This window comes from Megalobrama amblycephala, linkage group LG21, assembly GCF_018812025.1.
Source record: "Megalobrama amblycephala isolate DHTTF-2021 linkage group LG21, ASM1881202v1, whole genome shotgun sequence".
NCBI classification, from domain to species: domain Eukaryota; kingdom Metazoa; phylum Chordata; class Actinopteri; order Cypriniformes; family Xenocyprididae; genus Megalobrama; species Megalobrama amblycephala.
Genome location: NC_063064.1, coordinates 16,701,893 through 16,720,402, shown reverse-complemented (window position 1 = coordinate 16,720,402; position 18,510 = coordinate 16,701,893). Strand labels below are relative to the sequence as shown.

Below are 18,510 nucleotides of genomic sequence, written 5' to 3'. Positions count from 1 at the left end.
CAACAACCCAAAAATCCATAAAATGATTTATAATACATAAGGTAAATATTTATTTTATATATTCATATATAATTTTTTATTTGTGACAGCTTTTTACATTTAAAGTGAAAAAAAAAAAAAAACAAAAAAAAAAAAACCCAGTACCAAAACAAATATCACATTAAAAGAAAAATTCTCACTTGTTCAACCACATGCTTTATGTGGAATCTGCATCTACTCTATACAGAATTATATACATAAATCAGCTATTTACACACACATTAAACCTGACATGCACACAAAAGAGAAAGAGCTAGAGAGAGAGAGAGAGAGAGAGAGAGAGAGAAAGAGAGAGAGAGAGACCTGCACCTGTTTTACAGTTCACATTACTGTCAAGAGCTACAGAAACAAATTAGCGTAAAAACGACCATCACAGAAGAACACGCTGCAAAGCAAGAGGCTTCAGTTACTCCACCACTGTCGCATCAGGGAAACGTCTCGGCATTGTACTAACGCTTGGTCCTCGTCAAGGCATTTTTTTTTAGCAAGCCACTAAAGGATCAAATAGATATTCAGCGAGCGTGCTGAACATTAAAGAGGCATTTAAAATGAAGCAGAAACAACTAAATTGGCTGTGAGAGGCTAGGCACAATTGGCAGACCGAGGCTTAAAAAAAGAGCAGCACACCACAGGATTTCAAGTTCAAGTGTTTGAGTGGTGATATATTCCTTTAGATCTGTGATAATGACGATTGAGAGCGAAAAAGAGAGGCAATAGATGCTACAGTGATTGTCAAGTTAAGTGGCATGCATGCTCCACCAGACGCCCCAATGCCAACAGTGACCCACACAGCACAAACAAGACTTAATCATCATTCATTCATTTAAAATGATATTAAGAACGATGATTTTTTTGTGTATAAAATGAAAAAACAGTCACTTATATTAATACTTTTTTTAATAGAGAGCACTTCTTAAAGTAAGAACATGATTTGTCAGCATTGTGTAACACTTAAAATACACATACACACGTTTTCACACACAGTACAGTAGCTGCCACAATAGCACGATACATCCTGTGAATTATACAGAAAATACTGTCTTAAAAAAATGAAGAAATGCCCAACGCGCTCATAACTGGTTTGGTAGGGTTGCTCAAGAAACATTTGCTCCCATGGTGGTTCAATTTCAAGTGGCGGCACCAAAAGAGATCATATGTTCGTTTGCAGGTCCTACGTGCTGGAAATCTTTTTTTTTTGTTTTTTTTTTTCTCCTGATGCTAAGTGAACTGAAGTCTATTGCTTTCTCTGATGCTTGACAATATTTAGCATCATGGCTTCATACGATCTCAATGTCCCGGAAGCGCGTGGACCGAAATTCTACGTGGATAAGCACTGCTGATGTGAACACAAACGCACGTTTCTCCAGTCACCACTGGTGTAAGACACCGACTACAAGTGTAACACCCTTTCTAGCAGACGAAGCTGTCTAACCGACAGGAAACAGTCACAACTGAGACTTTAAAATTCATATAATAATGATATATTCATCTCGATATACAAGTCTGATATATATTTCCATAAAAAACATAATAGCATAATTTTCTGTTTTTCATATATACATAGACGTTGATTAATAGTTTGCATAACCAAAGGGAAGAAAGCCTTATACAGTAAAATGCCAATGGCACACCCAAAGGAGCAGACTAGCACTGACAGACTACAGGGTCAAGTACACCAGTTAAGTACGACCACCACAAAGACTATATAACCGGGATTACTGGGAAACGACTGATATGACGAGATTTCTCCTTTACGGCTGCAATGCGTTTCACGCGCTCAAGAGTTCAAAATTCGTCTTTCTGTCCCCCTCTATTGCACGGTGTCCAAGAAAGCTCTGGTGTGGTTCAGAACAGGGGAGGGGCGGAGGTTAACCCTTCCCTCATCTTTTCAAGGTGTCCCCAGATTTTGGCATATTTCATTCTCGAAAGGCCGCAAGCTTGTGTCCGTACAGGTAGTGGGAATGCACTGGCAGGGAAATGAGAAGATAAAAACCACAAAAAAATTCATCAAAATTATATTTTTGAGGTCTTAAAAACAGTTTGTTCCGGGTTTGAGCATGTCAGGTGATAAAAAAAGCAGTCAGAGACAGTATAAACACAAGCTGTCAGCTACTTCTTTACCTGATGTCATGCCTCTGTTGGTGTACTGGCAACACCTACAAATTATCATGTCACCGACGAGTAAATAGAAGTCATTTTACGGAAGAATTCTTTCACGCTTTAAAAAAATTATCAACTTAAAGGATTAGTCCACTTTTAAATAAACTTTTCCTGATAATTTACTCACCCCCATGTCATCCAAGATGTCTGTGTCTTTCTTTCTTCAGTCAAAAAGAAATTAAAGCTTTTGATGAAAACATTCCAGGATTATTCTCCTTATAATGGACTTCAATGGGCACCAAACAGTTGAAGGTCATAATTAGTTTCACTGCAGCTTCAAATTGTTCAACATGATCCCAGATGAGAAATAAGGGTCTTATCTAGTGAAACCATCGCTCATTTTCTGAAAAAAATTGAAAATTATATAAGTTTTAACCAGAAATGTTCATCTTGAACTAGCTCTCTTCTTCTTCTCCTCTATTAGAATTCTAGCAGTGTAGACGCTGCTAAGCGTATTACTGCCCTCCACAGGTCAAAGTTTGAACTAATTTTTATATGCAATATGCTAGTTCAATAGTATATAACAATTAGCTCAAATTTTTGACCTGTAATTATGACCTTCAACTGTTTGGTGCCCATTGAAGTCTACTTTATAGTAATAAGGAGAATAATCCTGGAATGTTTTCATCAAAAGCTTTAATTTCTTTTCGACTGAAGAAAGAAAGACATGAACATCTTGGATGACATAGGGGTGAGTAAATTATCAGGAAAAGTTTATTTAAAAGTGGACTAATCCTTTAACATTCATCTTTTAAACCATCTGCATGTTGGTATTAATGTAAATATGTCATAAATAAGGGGTTATATACACAAAATGCATGCAAAATGTGAGATGGAGGGAAGTGGAAAAAAAAAAAAGAGAAGTGTTTTTTTTAAAAGTTGGACACCACATTTTCAGAATGCTGTGTCATATGCAAGATGCAACAAAAGATAAAAGGTCACATGTCTGTTTGTTTACATATATAAAAAATGGAAAGCAGCACAGTGGAATGCAAAAATACATGCGTGTATGAACTGCCCTAAGTGTGTTAGGGGCCATTCAGACAATGCATGTTTTTGCATTTGCAGGGTAATGGAATGACGCAATTTCTAGAGATGCATTTTTAATGTAAATGTAAAAAGTTAAACAACATGTTTATTCTCTTAAACATTTTTTTTATGTGCGATGCGGCAGATACTGCAAAAGACGCAAGGGTAACAGTCAAACTGTCAATATGGGTAGTCAATGTCGTGCGTTTACATAGAAACACAATGGTAAAGCAGTGCAGTGGAGTGCAAAAATGCATTCTGTGTGAATAACCAATTAGTGTATTTGGGCCCTTTCACACAAAACGAGTTTTGCGTTTCAAAAATGTGAGATGGCAGGCAGTAGAATAAAAAAAAGCAAGGTCTGCTTTTTTTAAGGTTGAAAGTCTTTTAACTTGAGTGCTTGCATTCCGCGAGACGGTGCAAAAGATGTGAGACACGAGCGCAACATCTATGGCCCTGTTTACACCTGGAATTAAGATGCGTTTTGGATCACAAGTAGACGATGGAGAAACATGCCCATTTACACCTGGTGTTTTAATATGTCTCTTTTGTCCACTTTCAACCACTTCTGTCCTGATTTCTTCAAGGGAAGGGTCTATGGGCAGGTAAATGTTTTTTTTTTTTTTCAGATCTTTTGATCTAATGGAGAAAATAAGCTTGCGCAATTTACATATTAAATCAGGAATGGTGAGAGAACATTGTGCTTGGTATGTTTTTTCGTCTTCAAACCAAACTTGGGTCTTCAGCCTACAAAGTTCAAATCCCCTCTAGTTGACATGCTTCCCATAATCCTTACGCATTAGGTAGGCAGTCTTTTGTGGCTGTTCGAAAGCATTCGACCACATGATCCGCATCTACACTACGAAAGCAATCCGGTCAAATGCGTTTTCGACTACCTCTGGAAGTGGTTGAAAGTGGTCAAGCTCAAAACTTTTACACCTCATTTACACCTGTATTTAGCGTCATCCACTTGTGATCCAATCACCCAAAAGCATGTTAATACCAGGTGTAAACAGGGCCTAGAGCATGTTTATATAGAAAAACAATGGAAATGCAGCACAGTGGAATGAAAAAGTGTTCTGTGTGAACAGCCCCCTACTCTAACTGCAACCTCTGCTTTGAAATAGTTTTCCAACATTATGCTACAAATTCTGACAATTGAGCATAACTTGTATCAAACCCAGAACAACACTTTAACAATTTAAGAGCCATATTTATAAAATTATAATCATAAAATGTGACACATTTTAATGCCCTAACACACAAATTAAATATGTACTTGATTAAATCATGTAAAGACAGAAAAGGTCATTAGTTCACATGTTCATATAATCCATGACAATTATATAATTATATGAACTTTCATTTTAAACTTTCATTCAATGCTGTTGTATAGGAGTTCACACTACTTTGCTAGTTTATGTTTTGAATTCAAGCACAAGCCAAGCAACAAATCTGAGCATCATTACCTAACTAGATGCGATGTGACACTGCGACGTGCGGAAAAAGGTATCTTTTCCATGTTAATCAGAGTTTTTACCTAACCAGCTGCAACGGTAATACTCAACGGTTCTATTTTTCTGAGACGTCGCTGCTAGAACAATGATAATCTCAGGTACTGATTATGTGCTTTATTAATGGTGAGTTTGAATATAATTTGGTGGGACCTTTATAGTCACTCTGAAAGTGACAATGGATAATTCAGCTCAGATCTTGAAAATAAATGAAAGGAAACAAGAATGTTAAAACTGTGCGAACAAACAGGTGTATTCTATGACAAAGATTGCCTCAGTCACTCGGTATGTATTTTTAACAATGATAAAATGGTGTAATATTTATGAATTTGATTATGTACTTGTTCATTTTGCTGCGAGTGCAGTGCAATTTTTGATTGATTTCTTGTAGTCATGCCATGTCTAGTAGGGACAGACAAATTGCTTGACGCTGGAATCTTATCGCATCGCATCTGGTTAGGAGATGGTGTTAAACATCTCTTACTGAGCCACCAGAGTTTATAGATGAGAGGCTGAAGTGAACAGCTTACCTGTTAGTGTGAGTGCAGTGATTAGTAAAAGCAAGTTAGCAGGAGTAAGTCCTGACAGCTGAGGGGTCTAGTCTCTGCGGGGCCGGAGGACCGGCTGCTGAACCACAGAGACACAGAGGGGAGAAAACATGCAATGACACAAACTGAAGAACCCCCGACCTGTGCCATTTATATTAGTTACTTTTAACACATGCTTTCACAGTCAATATGCATACATGTTTTGCAATTAGTGTCATATGATATACTGTAAAAGAGTTAGAGAAGGCATTACTTGTTAGTACTGTACTGCAATCATTAAAAAGCAACGTGCTGAACTCATTTCACCCTTGTATAACACCCTGCCCCCCTTTCTACCTTCTGGTTGCAGCTGTTTCTTGGGCACAGCAGCCATGGAGTGAGGAATGGACATGGTGTTGAGGCGGAAGCCAGCGGGAAGAGTCTCTATGGACCCTGGCATCATACCCAGACCCTGGCCGTCCCTCGGCCTGAAGCGCTTACGCCACGATGGAGACCTTCGGAATGACTTGTCATCACACTGTTAAAAAGGATGACATCATAACAACTGGGTTCAGATGTTGCACCAACATCCGTATTATTTCAAATTCTGGCAACATAGAATGAATATGACAGCACAATGATATAAAAGCATTAGCTAATTTCCTCATTCTACGAGCAACAAATGTCATTTTAATGATGAGCAGCGCATTCCTGGCTATTTCTGCAGAAGGGTCTGGCTGCAGACAAGCACTCCCAGCTCACAAATGTAAAAGCAACTATCTGCCATTTTATAATCACGTTTCAAACTATTTCACATGTTTTATTATGAAATATGCATTTATAAGCTTTATAGAAAAAGCTGTTATACATATACAATAGACTAAAAATTCTAGTTTCATTTAGAAAAACCTGTTACACAGATATATATATATATAAAAAATTCTATTTTATGATTCTGTTTCACTCTGAAAAGGCTGTTACACTGATAAAAAAAATGAATAAATATTTTTATTTTATGTTTCTGTTTCACTTTAACAAAAAGCTGTAACACTGATAAAATAAACAAAATAAATGAATAAATATTTTTATTTTATGTTTATGTTTCACTTTAAAAAAAGCTGTAACACTGATAAAATAAACAAAATAAATGAATAAATATTTTTATTTTATGTTTCTGTTTCACTTTAAAAAAAGCTGTAACTGATAAAATAAACAAAATAAATGAATAAATATTTATATTTTATGTTTGTTTCACTTTGAAAAAGATGTTACACATAAAATAAACAAAATAAATGAATAAATATTTATATTTTATGTTTTACTTGGAAAACGATGTTACACAAATTAAATAAACAAAATAAATGAATAAATATTTTATGTTTCTGTTTCACTTTGAAAAAGATGTTACACTGATAAAATAAACAAAATGAATGAATACATTTTTATATTTTATGTTTGTTTCACTTTGAAAAAGATGTTACACATAAAATAAACAAAATAAATGAATACATATTTATATTTTATGTTTTACTTGGAAAACGATGTTACACAAATTAAATAAACAAAATAAATGAATAAATATTTTATGTTTCTGTTTCACTTTGAAAAAGATGTTACACTGATAAAATAAACAAAATGAATGAATACATGTTTATATTTTATGTTTCTGTTTCACTTTGAAAAAGATGTTACATAGATATAATAAACAAAATAAATGAATAAATATTTCTATTTTACGTTTCTGTTTCACTTTGAAAAAAACTATTATACAGACAAAATGAATAAAATAAAATGATAAAATAATTATTTTATATTTCTGTTTCATTTTGACAAAACTTAATCTTTTGGTGAGCTGTATTCAAATCTCAAGATGTTTTTTTTTTTTTTTTTTGCCTCACTGTAGACATCTGTACACTAGAAAAGACAATTGTTTAAATAAGTTAAATAAAATGATTGGTACCTGACATATAAATTAAAATCCACCCAATCATTTCTATAAAATGACTAAATAAGATGCCTTATTCTGAAATCATAAATGATAGTGATTGGTCCAACGCTGACAAAGTAACAGTTTGATCGTGACAGTGCCGTTCTTAGTGCATTAGCAGCTCTGGTCAACATTTTGCACCTGAATCATTATTTCTCCATTCAAAAGACTACAGTTAAAACAAACAAACAAACAAACAAAAACATTATGTATTACCATGACAATCTTTAGTAACATGCTTTTGGCTTCATAAGAAAACAAACAAGTGGACTGCAGTGCATTTCCAGCCCCACTGCAGAGTGTTACTTCAGGTAACCTGGAAAATTCCATGAATTTTAGCTGAAATCCAACCAGAATCCAAATCTCCACCTACCTCTTCCAGGCGCCGGTCCGTTCCCAATGCCAAGAGGTTATTGAACTCCCTGTCTAGAATCTGCCTAGCCTGGAAGACACATCAAAGTTACAGGCTTTAGGAAAGACCCTCAGTATGCTACACCACAAAATCACTATGTTAGAACATCACTCTATGTTAGAATATCAACCAAGTCCTTTTCTAGAAAGGTGGGCAAGTAAGGACCAGCTAGTGGCTTTAAATTGCTTTTAAAAAACACCGGTGCGGTCCTCACCTGGGTGTTTTGCATGGGGATCTGTAGAATGAGGGCCAAGCTGCTGAAGTCAAATGTCTCATCTAAGGCAATGAGAGCTCCGTGCACGCCGCTTTCCAGCAGGTTATTACTGTATTCCTTCAGACCAATGTTCTGAACCCACTGCATCACATGATCATTGGTCCACACCAGGGTATCTGAGAGCGACAAACGGTACGTGCATTTGCTATTACCTCTGCTAGACAAATATGCTTCATTGGTTTCAAATTAAACTGACTCATATTACTTGCATTATACAGTTATATTATAAAACATAAAAATTTTGAATTTACAACAACAAGCCATATAAAACAAATTCGGTCAGACCACCTCTAACCCATGCAGTAAACATTAATGAAGCAAATCTTCGAAGGGGGCTGTGTTTACAACTATACTGCAAATATCTGTGTTTAGGTAACAGTATACGTGGAGTGTGATCATTTTGCACAGCTGGCTAGCCTGCTTTCTGTTTGTTCAATCCTGTGCATAATATGCATAAGTGTGTGTGTGTGTGTCTTAACAGTTGGTGCGTGTGTCTTTAGCTATGAAGATGAAAGATTTTAAAAAGCTGTGACAGCTGTGTCAAGTTCATGTGTTATGCTGAAGTTCAGCCGGGCGCCGTCCCTTTAAATGGATTTGACACTAAAAAGCTCAGCTGTTGACCTCGCACATTCCTGCTACAAAAATGCAAACAACAGGTATGGCCACTAGATAGTGCTCTTCCCTTCATAACTTAGAAGTAATGAATCCAGAGAGTGGAATGATAATTTACTCATACCTTTGATGTCATGTTGGAAATCCTCTCTTCTTCGCTCCAACTCCTTCCTGTCATAGTTCAGCCTTTTTAAGCACATTATGCCATAGTGCAAACTAGCCCTGTAAGGATATAATTAATGTACCATTGCATGTAAAATCTAGTTCACACTGCGGTTGTTAAAACTGAGCAATCACTGCTATAGTTTACCGGTGGAAGCTGTCCACCATCTTGAGATGTGTCCGCAGGTCTTTCTTAGTAAGGTGGTCCAGCATACGAGCGTCCACCAAGCACTCCATGAAGTAGCTTCGGTACTGAGGCAGGCCAAGACTGGGCAGCCACTCGTTCCCAATCCACTCATGGTTCATGTCACCATATGCTAACGTCTGGGAAAGAAAAGAGACATTATTCTACTGTGCCTCTGTCAATTGGATCTTACATGCGTCATTTTAATTTCATTTTACATAGAGACACACAAAAAAATAAACTTTTATATTATATATATATATATATATATATATATATAAAATATACAAATATCATAATTATTATATATATAGTAAATATATAACAAAATATATTATATATAAAATATGTATTTATAATATATTAGTACAGTATTTATAAGCATTATTTATATTTTATTTACATATTTTTTAATTGATATTTTATTTTTATTCTATAAATATAATATAAAAAATATTTATAGTTATATTACATAAACCTAAGTTATTTAAATTTATATATATTATTTAAATGTGCATATATATATATATATATATATATATATTTTCAATAATTTAAAAAAATATTATATTTGAAAGTAATTTTAATAATACTAATATTTTATGATATACATTATTTATTTAATAATATATACTATAATAACATAATAATAAAAATAAAAATATGTATTTTTGGGCGCTATCATCATAACTACCAAATTTGATAAATTTTACCTTCCACATACAGTATAACTGCCTAAATTTCAATGTGACAAAGTGTGACAAATTTATCAATTCCATTTGAAAATCATATTCCATATGAAGATCATACATTCTTTAAGCCATAAACCAAGTCAGTAACAGACTTTTAAAATGAATGGTTAATGAAAAGGCAAGTGAAATATAAGAGTCAGTGGAAGGCAGACAGCTAGCTCTCTCACCTGAGCCCAGCTTCCTTCCTCATTCTCCTGTCAGTCAAAGGTCAGAGTGACAGCGTGTTAGAGCACAGAGGAGACAGTGTTAGCAATGCCTTCTTCTAGCTAAATAACTCACTGATCTCAGTTCAGTCAGAGTAAACGAAGTGCACACCAAGCGACAGCATCAGTGGTTGTTACTAGGTAACAATTATCGCAAATGCAGTTAAATATGGAAAAAATTTGCAAAGCAACAGGACATAAATCACACAGAAACATGCAAAAAGGTTTAATAAGCGCACTCTTCGGGTAGATTGCAGGGCGGAGGGGGATGGGGGTGTATTCAGGGGCAGCAGGCTGGGGGTTGTGAGGGCTGCGGAAGCGTGGCATATGCATGGCACCGCGGGCACAAGGGAGTCACCCAGATGGACTAACCATTTTGGTGGAGGTTGCCATGTTTTCCATCTCCTCGTGTGTCACCCACACATTTCCGGAAGACTGCACGGAGAAAAATAGGCACAAACACACAGATAAATGATCACACATTGCATAGTCGTCATAAACACCTTTATGAGTGAGTGTTTACAGCAAAGTTCCTTTAAGGCAAGTCTGTCCAGTTGGCAGCCATGTTACTGCTGCACCCCGGGCAGCTATTTTCTATGCATGTAATAGGCGTACATCTGCGTAAATCTGCCTGTTTGAATGGGAAAAGACCAAAATCTTCAAAACTTTTTGTTAAAATAAAAATAAATTATATATTTGTATAAAATATATTGAATATATTATTTGTACACAAAAATGTTGTAAAATGATTTTTATATAATTATTTATGTAGTTTTAATTTTACATATTTTTTAATATAATTATTTTATACAAATATTAGTTTTATATAAACAAGCAAATAAAAATAAAATTATAAAATAATGATAAAATTACATTAAATCAAAATAAAATAATACAAAATTAAATATTTTATAAAAAAATAATTTGATAAAAATGTATTTACATTTTTTACACAAAATATGTTAAATTATTTTTTATATAATTATTTTTATGTAGTTTTAAAGTTACACAGTTTTTATATAATTATTTTATATAAATGATAAAAACAATAAGCAAATAAAAAATTAAAAATGATAAAAATAACAAAAAATAACATTAAAATAAAATAATAAAATAGAGAATTCATCTATTAATTTAAAACTATGGATGTAAATCGTGAGCAAAGAGAAAGTCAAGACATGGCAGGAAATGATTTATCTTCAAAAGTGTTTGTTAAATTAAGAATAATTAAAATATTTTTATAAAATATATAAAATATATTATTTGTACACAAAAATGTTTGTAATTATTTTTATGTAATTTTAAAGTTACATATTTTAAAATAATTATTTTATATAAATAATATTGTTTTATATAAACAATAAGCAAATAAAAAATAAAAATATAAAAATATAAAAATAATGATAAAATCAAATAAAAATAAAAATAAAATATAATACAAAATTAACAAATAATTTGATAACAATTTATTTAAATTGATTTACACAAAATATGTTAAATTATTTTTATATAATTATTTTTATGTAGTTTTAAAGTTATAATTATTTTACATAAATGATAAACAATAAGCAAATTTAAAAAAAATAAAATTTTGCAAAAATTACATTAAAATAAAATAAAAAAAATAAATAAAATAAAGAATTTATCTCTAATTTAAAACTATGGAGGCAAATCTTGAGCAAAGTGACAGTCAAGACTTGACAGGAAATGATTTGTGAACGGGATTGGGACATGATTAAGGCTACATTCAAACCAGCAACTCCCACATGACAACAGCATCTGTCTAGAGTTCACATATTACCAAGCCAATAATGTAATAAGTCTGATATGTAATATTGTTAGAATGACAAAACAAAAGGATCTACAGTGACTAATTTTTTATTCATATTTGTTTCCTGTTTGAGACTGCATATGTTAAAATGAGCAGTTTAAGAGCAGGCCTCTTACTGTGCGTGAGGTGAGAGGAGCTGAAGGACTCGTCAGTGACACCATTTCTTGGATGGCCAGCCTCAGTTTCAAACGATGCAGCGGGTTACTGATGCCGATCTCTCGCTGAATCTCCGTGTCCGACAGTGCCGACATGATGGCGCCGCTCTTCACATTGGCACGACACGCTGCCACGTACCAAGCTGGCATGCCCACCCACAGCTGGAGGATGTCAAAGAGAAGACCGTCAAGATGCATCTTCGTTATCTCCATCATCATCAGAGCGAGTAAGTAATTATCGTAATTATTGTCATCCGAATCCCCCGTGATTTGTGTGATTATAATCATGAAGATCATGAGTGCTGTGCTCATTACTGCACGGTGGGAGGGATGGTGGCTTATGTCTTTGTACCTCGAGCCAGGAGACCACAGTGGGGCCGTCCCACTGAGCAAAAGGAAGCCCTTTCCTCCTGGCATCCTCCAGCAGCTCATGCCTGATAGAAGACAAAAAAAGGTCAGAGCTAAGGGGAAATACAACCCCAAAGACATCAAACTCACATCAGTCTGAACATATGAAGCATACAGTATATCGGTTAAACCATATGGGGTTTTCAACGTCCAATGTTCTGTACAATCTCTAGAGAGGAGGGTGGCTGATATACAGTAGATCAATATACGTACACAATCATCCAAATTGTCACCAAGGCTACATTTATTTGTATATCAAAAACAGTAATAATACAGGTGCTGGTCATATAATTAGAATCAGTTCAATTAGAAAAGTTCATTTTTTTATTGTAAATTATTTAAAAAAATGAAACTTTCATATATTCTAGATTCCCTACATGTAAAGTAAAACATTTCAAAAGTTTTTTTTTTTTTTTAAATTGTTGATTAGAGCGTACAGCTCATGAAAGTCCAAAATCCAGTATCTCAAAATATTAGAATATTTACATTTGAGTTTCATTAAATGACCATTCCTACAGTATAAATTCCGGGTATCTCTTGTTCTTTGAAACCACACTAATGGGAAGACTGCTGACTTGGCAATGGTCCAGGAGACAATCATTGACACCCTCCACAAAGAGAGTAAGTCACAGATGGTCATTACTGAATGTGGTGGCGAGAGAGTGATGTATCAAAGCATATTGAATGCAAAGTTGACTGGAAGGAAGAAATTGGGTAGGCAAAGGTGCACAAGCAACAGGGATGACCGCAAGCTTGAGAATACTATCAAGTAAAGCTGATTCAAACACTTGGGAGAGCTTCACAATGAGTAGAATGAAGCTGGAGTCAGCGCATCAAGAGTCACCACACTCAGACATCTTCAGGAAAAGGACTACCAAGCCACTTCTGAAACAGAAACGACGTCAGAAGCATCTTACCTGGGCTCAGGAGAAAAAGAACTGGACAGTGAACAGTGGTCGAAAGTCCTCTTTTCAGATAAAAGTAAATTTTGCATTTCATGTTGAAATCATGGTCCCAGAGTCTGAAGGAAGACTGGAGAGGCACAGAATCCAAGCTGCTTGAAGTCTAGTGTGAAGTTTCTGAAGTCAGTAATGATTTGGGGGGGCTGTGACATCTGCTGGTGTTGGTCCATTGTGTTTTATCAAGTGCAAAGTCAATGCAGCCATCTTCCAGGAGATTTTGGAGCACTTTATGCTTCCATCTGCTGACAAGCTTTATGGAGATGCTGATTTCCTTTTCCAGCAGGACTTTAGCACCTGCCCACAGTGCAAAAACCACTTCCAAGTGGTTTGCTGACCATGATATTACTGTGCTTTATTGGCCAGCCAACATGCCTGACCTGAATCTATGGGATATTTTCAAGAGAAAGATGAGAAACAGTCGATCCAACAATATACAGATGATCTGAAGGCTCAATAGTGCCTCAGCAGTGCCACAGGTTGATCACTTCCATGCCACACTTCACTGATGCTGTAGTTTGTGCTAGGAGCAAGTCATTTGCTGTAATATGTGCTGCCGACCAAGTATTGAGTGCACAAATGAACATACGTTAATGAACTTGAACTTTTCTGCTTTGCAAATCCATTTTTTGATTGATCTTAGGAAATATTCTAATATTTTGAGATACTGGATTTTGGACTTTCATTAGCTGTATGCTCTAATCATCAAAATTAAAAAAAAAAAACTTTTGAAATGTTTTACTTTATATGTAGGGAATCTAGAATATATGAAAGTTTCATTTTTAAAAATAATTTACAATAAAAAAAATTAACTTTTTGATGATATTCTAATTATATGACCAGCACCTGTAGATGCAATGCGAGTAGATCTAAATGCACTACCGCAATCAACACTTTTCATTAATTTTCATTTTAAATGCCATAGTCATATTTGATTTAGTTTAATTGTGTTTTTTGCCCCCCGTATCTTGAATTTGGGGCATATTTGTTCACTTTATTGACAAGTTTGCCGCAAGCCCCTGTTAAAGGCACAGTTCACCAAAAAATGAAAATTCTGTCATCAATTATTCACCCCCAAATTGTTCCAAATCTGTATGAATTTCTTTCTGCTGCTGAACACAAAAGAATACATTTTGAAGAATATGGGTAACCAAACAGTTGATGGGCCCCACTGACTTCCATAGTATGGAAAAAAAATAATATAATACTATGGAAGTCAATCAGCTATCTGGTTACTGACATTTTAAGTAGAAAGTAATACAAATTTTACATTTACAATATACATACAATATTAAACAAATCATGAATAAATGTTTTAAGGTTAAATGATAGCATACAGTATGAGAAGTACATCTTCTGTTTTTGTGAAAGTTTGAGTAAATTTTGTGTTTACATTCAATTTCAGCGACTACACAAGACGTGTATCTCTTACAGGCTATTCTCTTGACATCATTTGTTTTTTTATTAGACTGCAAAGGCTATCCAATTTCTTTTCTTCATCTTGCACCCAAACAAGAAGAACATTTCGTTCTTAGCACAGTGCCAAAGAACGGACACACACACACAAACTCATCCACATGGCAGGTGCTAATTAGGAAACCTATTTTTTCTGTCACACTAATGGTCAGGGGACAGAGATAAGATGTGGAGATGAGGACAGACTCGACAGAATGGTAAAGTACACTTAAATGAGGCCCTGTTATTAGCCTACTATTAAGCGTTATTTGTAACCTGTTTATCTGGAGGGAATGGCACTTTGCCATCGAATTGATTGGTCATTTGCTTTAATTGAGCCGTGTAATTAGGTAATAAGGATTAGGTCAGATTAGAGAATGTCTCAGGGTGATTTTGTGTGCGTCAGTTTGAAGGAGCTGTATGAGTGAGAATCACAGAGCAGGGGAGACCTACTTTTTCTTCATCCTGCGGTCTCGCTCTGCCTGTGTGCCCAGTTTGCTCAAGGTCATGGTATCTCCAATACTCATCTCGAAATCTGTGTCACAACATATTCAAATACAGCAGGTTAAGGAGTATATGATCTTCATTTCTCTGAAATATAATAAAAATGAGACATTTCCTGCATGTAATATGTGCATGTGTCTGTTTTATGGTACCTGGAATGACAGGTGGTGTCATCTGGCCGTCCCTGCTCAGAGGCTGATCTAAACGAGCTTTCTCTTTCTTGCCAAAGAGACGGCCGATGGAGGACTTTATGCCCTTCTTTTTGTTGCCCCTAAGCAGAGAGAGAAGGAGAAAGTGAGAAAAAGAGAGACATCGTTTGACTTTTAGCATCACAATGGGTGTTCACACTGACTGAGATTTGCGGTGACAAAGCAACCGGAAGTCATAATAAGCATAAGGATGATTATATAATTGCAGGTACTTTTTTGTTTCTTTTTTCAAATGGTTATATTTTTAATTATTTTAATAATTTGGTACTCATTGTCATGGATCATAAGATGTTACAGACCATAACAATATAATATATATTTTTTGTAAAAAGTGTCTCATATTGCTAAAAATCATGATTTCCTGTTGATCTGTTGATAACTCTGTTACCAAGGTAGAGTAACAGTGTTGACAGTATGTAACAGAATGTAACAGAATTGACAGTCATACACAGAAACACACACACACACACACACACACACACACACACACACACACACACACACACACACGACTGTCAACACTGTTACTCTACCTTGGTAACAGAGTTTGACAGTAACAGAATTGACAATGACTAATTCGGACAACAGGAAATCATGATTTTCAGCTATATAAGACATTTAACGGAAAACAGTATATTGTTATGGCCTGTAACATCTTGCGATCCATGACAATGAGTACCAAATTATTAAAATAATAAAAAATAAATGACTTTGAACACTAAATGTACCTGCAATTATACAATCACCCATAAGCAATGAACTTCACTTTATGCAAATGAGAAGTAAAGCAACGTGGAAACTGAAAATGGGTTTGCAGACAGTGATCTGTCAGCTAATACAGTTGAATAGGAACAGAAACAATGACGAGGCATGGAGACCTTAATCACTGTCAGTATATGTTTCCAACCATCTGTCTTTATGGAAGATTTGGGATATTGCATTTAAAAAAAAAAAAAAAACAAACGTTGGATATAAATGCCAAGATGCACATAAATTGTAAAAATTTGCATACAAAATGTATGCGCTCAATTGAGGCGGATCATTTTTTATACAGTAAGAATATATGCACATAAACTATGAGGGAAACACATTTACTGAATAAATCTCTCGATACACAACAAAAAAACTCACGTTGACTTTACTTTAACAGATCATGGGAGATGGCATAACTGGACTAACCAGCAGACCAATTTCTTTGCATAGAATCTCAATTTCGCATGTTGGTTTGGCCATACTGAAATGCCTGAGCCAAAGTTTGTCATCAAAATTATTTAGTATAATTACCTTCCAGAACTGGCTTCAGACTTTAAATGAAAAATAAGATTACAGCGTTTACGCAAGTAGTATATTATGTAGGAAAACAGAGCTACAGTGGCTTCCCTGATTGCAGCAACTTCCATTTTTATTACAGATATTTTGCACCAATTTCTAAGGAACAACTTTGTTCTCTTGAACACATTGGATGGAAACAGTGCTTAATTCGCAAATGTTTTATGCGATTTTCCAATTTTGCGCACAAGTTAAATTCACAACTTTGGATGGAGACTATTGTGAATGCATCACTTACAGTAGGGCTGTCAAACGATTAATCATGATTAATCGCATACAAAATAAAAGTTTGAGTTTGCATAATATATGTGTGAGTACTGTGTGTAATTAATATGCATATATAAATACACACAAGTTAATGTACATATTTAAGAGAAATATGTTATTTATGTACAAAATATTTGTATTTATATATAATATAAATTATATAAAAATATAAATAAATACATATACTTGTAAATATTTCTCAAATATATACATGACTGTGTTTGAATTTATATGTACATAATAATTACACACAGTACACCCACATATATTAGGCAAACTTAAACTTTTAGTTTGTATGTGATTAATCGCGATTAATTGTGATTAATCGTTTGACAGCCCTAACTTACAGTATGTTACAAAATGTTAAAAAAAAACTGCAAGACTGGACGCAGTGGTTAAAAAAGTTCATCTGAGGCATGTGTATAAAAAAAAAAAAAAAGTACAGAAGAAATGCAAAAAAAAACTGTCATGTGTGAACATCACCTTATATTGTATAACATGCATGATCATTATGGTTTGTAATGTTTTTATCTGCCTGCCCTGCTGAGAAATGCTTTGTTATTCCTGCAATCTCATTTGGATCTATTGAAGCCAATTCCATCATAAGGAAATCACTCCTCCCCTGACATCACCATAAATTTGTGTGAAGCATTAAATCCTGATAGACTCTGGCAGCTCTGATACGCAGTTTAACTCCCCAACAGTGATGTGGGAGTAGAAAGGACAGAGAGAGACTGAAAAAGAGCACATCAGGTTTGATTTCTTGCTTTGATTCAAATCAATGTGTATTAGTCAGAGAGTACAGGACACCTTCTAAAAGTCTTATTTAAATTAAATTAGCCAGGCTACAACAGTGTGATTTGTATTTGACAATACCCATGGTAGTTCATCATTAAAAACATCACACACAGCTAAAACCTCACAGAGCTCAAATAGTAGAAGATTCTCTAGAGAGAACATCTGGAGGAACATCATTAAAAACACAGCATCACTGATGGCTAAATATGATGCTGCCCACAAGGAAATCATTTTGTTCTTTGTATAAGTGTAAGATTGGGAAGTATGTAGAGACATTGAGTATGGGCCAAGCCAATGTTTCTTATGCAGACTGCATGCACTGATCAAAAATACAATGACAACAGTAATATTGTGAAATATTACAGCAATTTAAAATAACTTTTAAATACAAAATAAAATGTAATTTCATCATCATCAAAGTTGTGCTGCTTATTATTTTTTTGAGGAAACCATGTTTTTTTTTTTCAGGATTCTTTCAAACGAACAGCATTTATTTGAAATAATAATAATAAAAAAAACTTCTGTAACATAATTAATGTTTTCAACATCACTTTTGATTAATTTAATGCATACTTTCTGATTAAAGGTATTATTTTCTACGAATCCCTGCGCATGAAATGCGTGAAAAATATGTATATCATGGCCATAAATTAACAAATGTTCCCTCATTTAACTAAATTGTGCACATTAAATAATAATTTGTTCCCTTGTTTTATTTAAATCAAAATGAGGCAATGAAT

The 18,510-nt window shown here is 34.5% G+C and overlaps 1 protein-coding gene across 16 annotated transcripts in view; it reads right to left on the bottom strand.

Annotated features, from left to right (window-relative positions):
* Window positions 1-918: 918 nt before the first annotated feature.
* The window catches only part of ppfia4 (PTPRF interacting protein alpha 4), a 131,437-nt gene continuing 113,845 nt past the window's right edge, over window positions 919-18,510 (bottom strand). For 8 of the 16 annotated variants that reach the window (XM_048171893.1, XM_048171887.1, XM_048171896.1 and 5 more), the window contains 13 exons: window positions 15,320-15,438; window positions 15,117-15,198; window positions 12,194-12,275; window positions 11,803-12,003; window positions 10,228-10,290; window positions 9,820-9,846; window positions 8,865-9,040; window positions 8,679-8,776; window positions 7,883-8,058; window positions 7,630-7,698; window positions 5,627-5,807; window positions 5,273-5,369; window positions 919-2,005 (listed from right to left, as the gene is read on the bottom strand). In XM_048171893.1, coding sequence (XP_048027850.1) covers window positions 5,308-5,369; window positions 5,627-5,807; window positions 7,630-7,698; window positions 7,883-8,058; window positions 8,679-8,776; window positions 8,865-9,040; window positions 9,820-9,846; window positions 10,228-10,290; window positions 11,803-12,003; window positions 12,194-12,275; window positions 15,117-15,198; window positions 15,320-15,438 — 1,336 coding nt within the window. In that variant the 3' untranslated portion in view covers window positions 919-2,005; window positions 5,273-5,307. The remainder of the gene's footprint in view (window positions 2,006-5,272; window positions 5,370-5,626; window positions 5,808-7,629; window positions 7,699-7,882; window positions 8,059-8,678; window positions 8,777-8,864; window positions 9,041-9,819; window positions 9,847-10,227; window positions 10,291-11,802; window positions 12,004-12,193; window positions 12,276-15,116; window positions 15,199-15,319; window positions 15,439-18,510) is intronic. The other 8 variants (XM_048171888.1, XM_048171900.1, XM_048171902.1 and 5 more) reach the window with 4 other exon arrangements.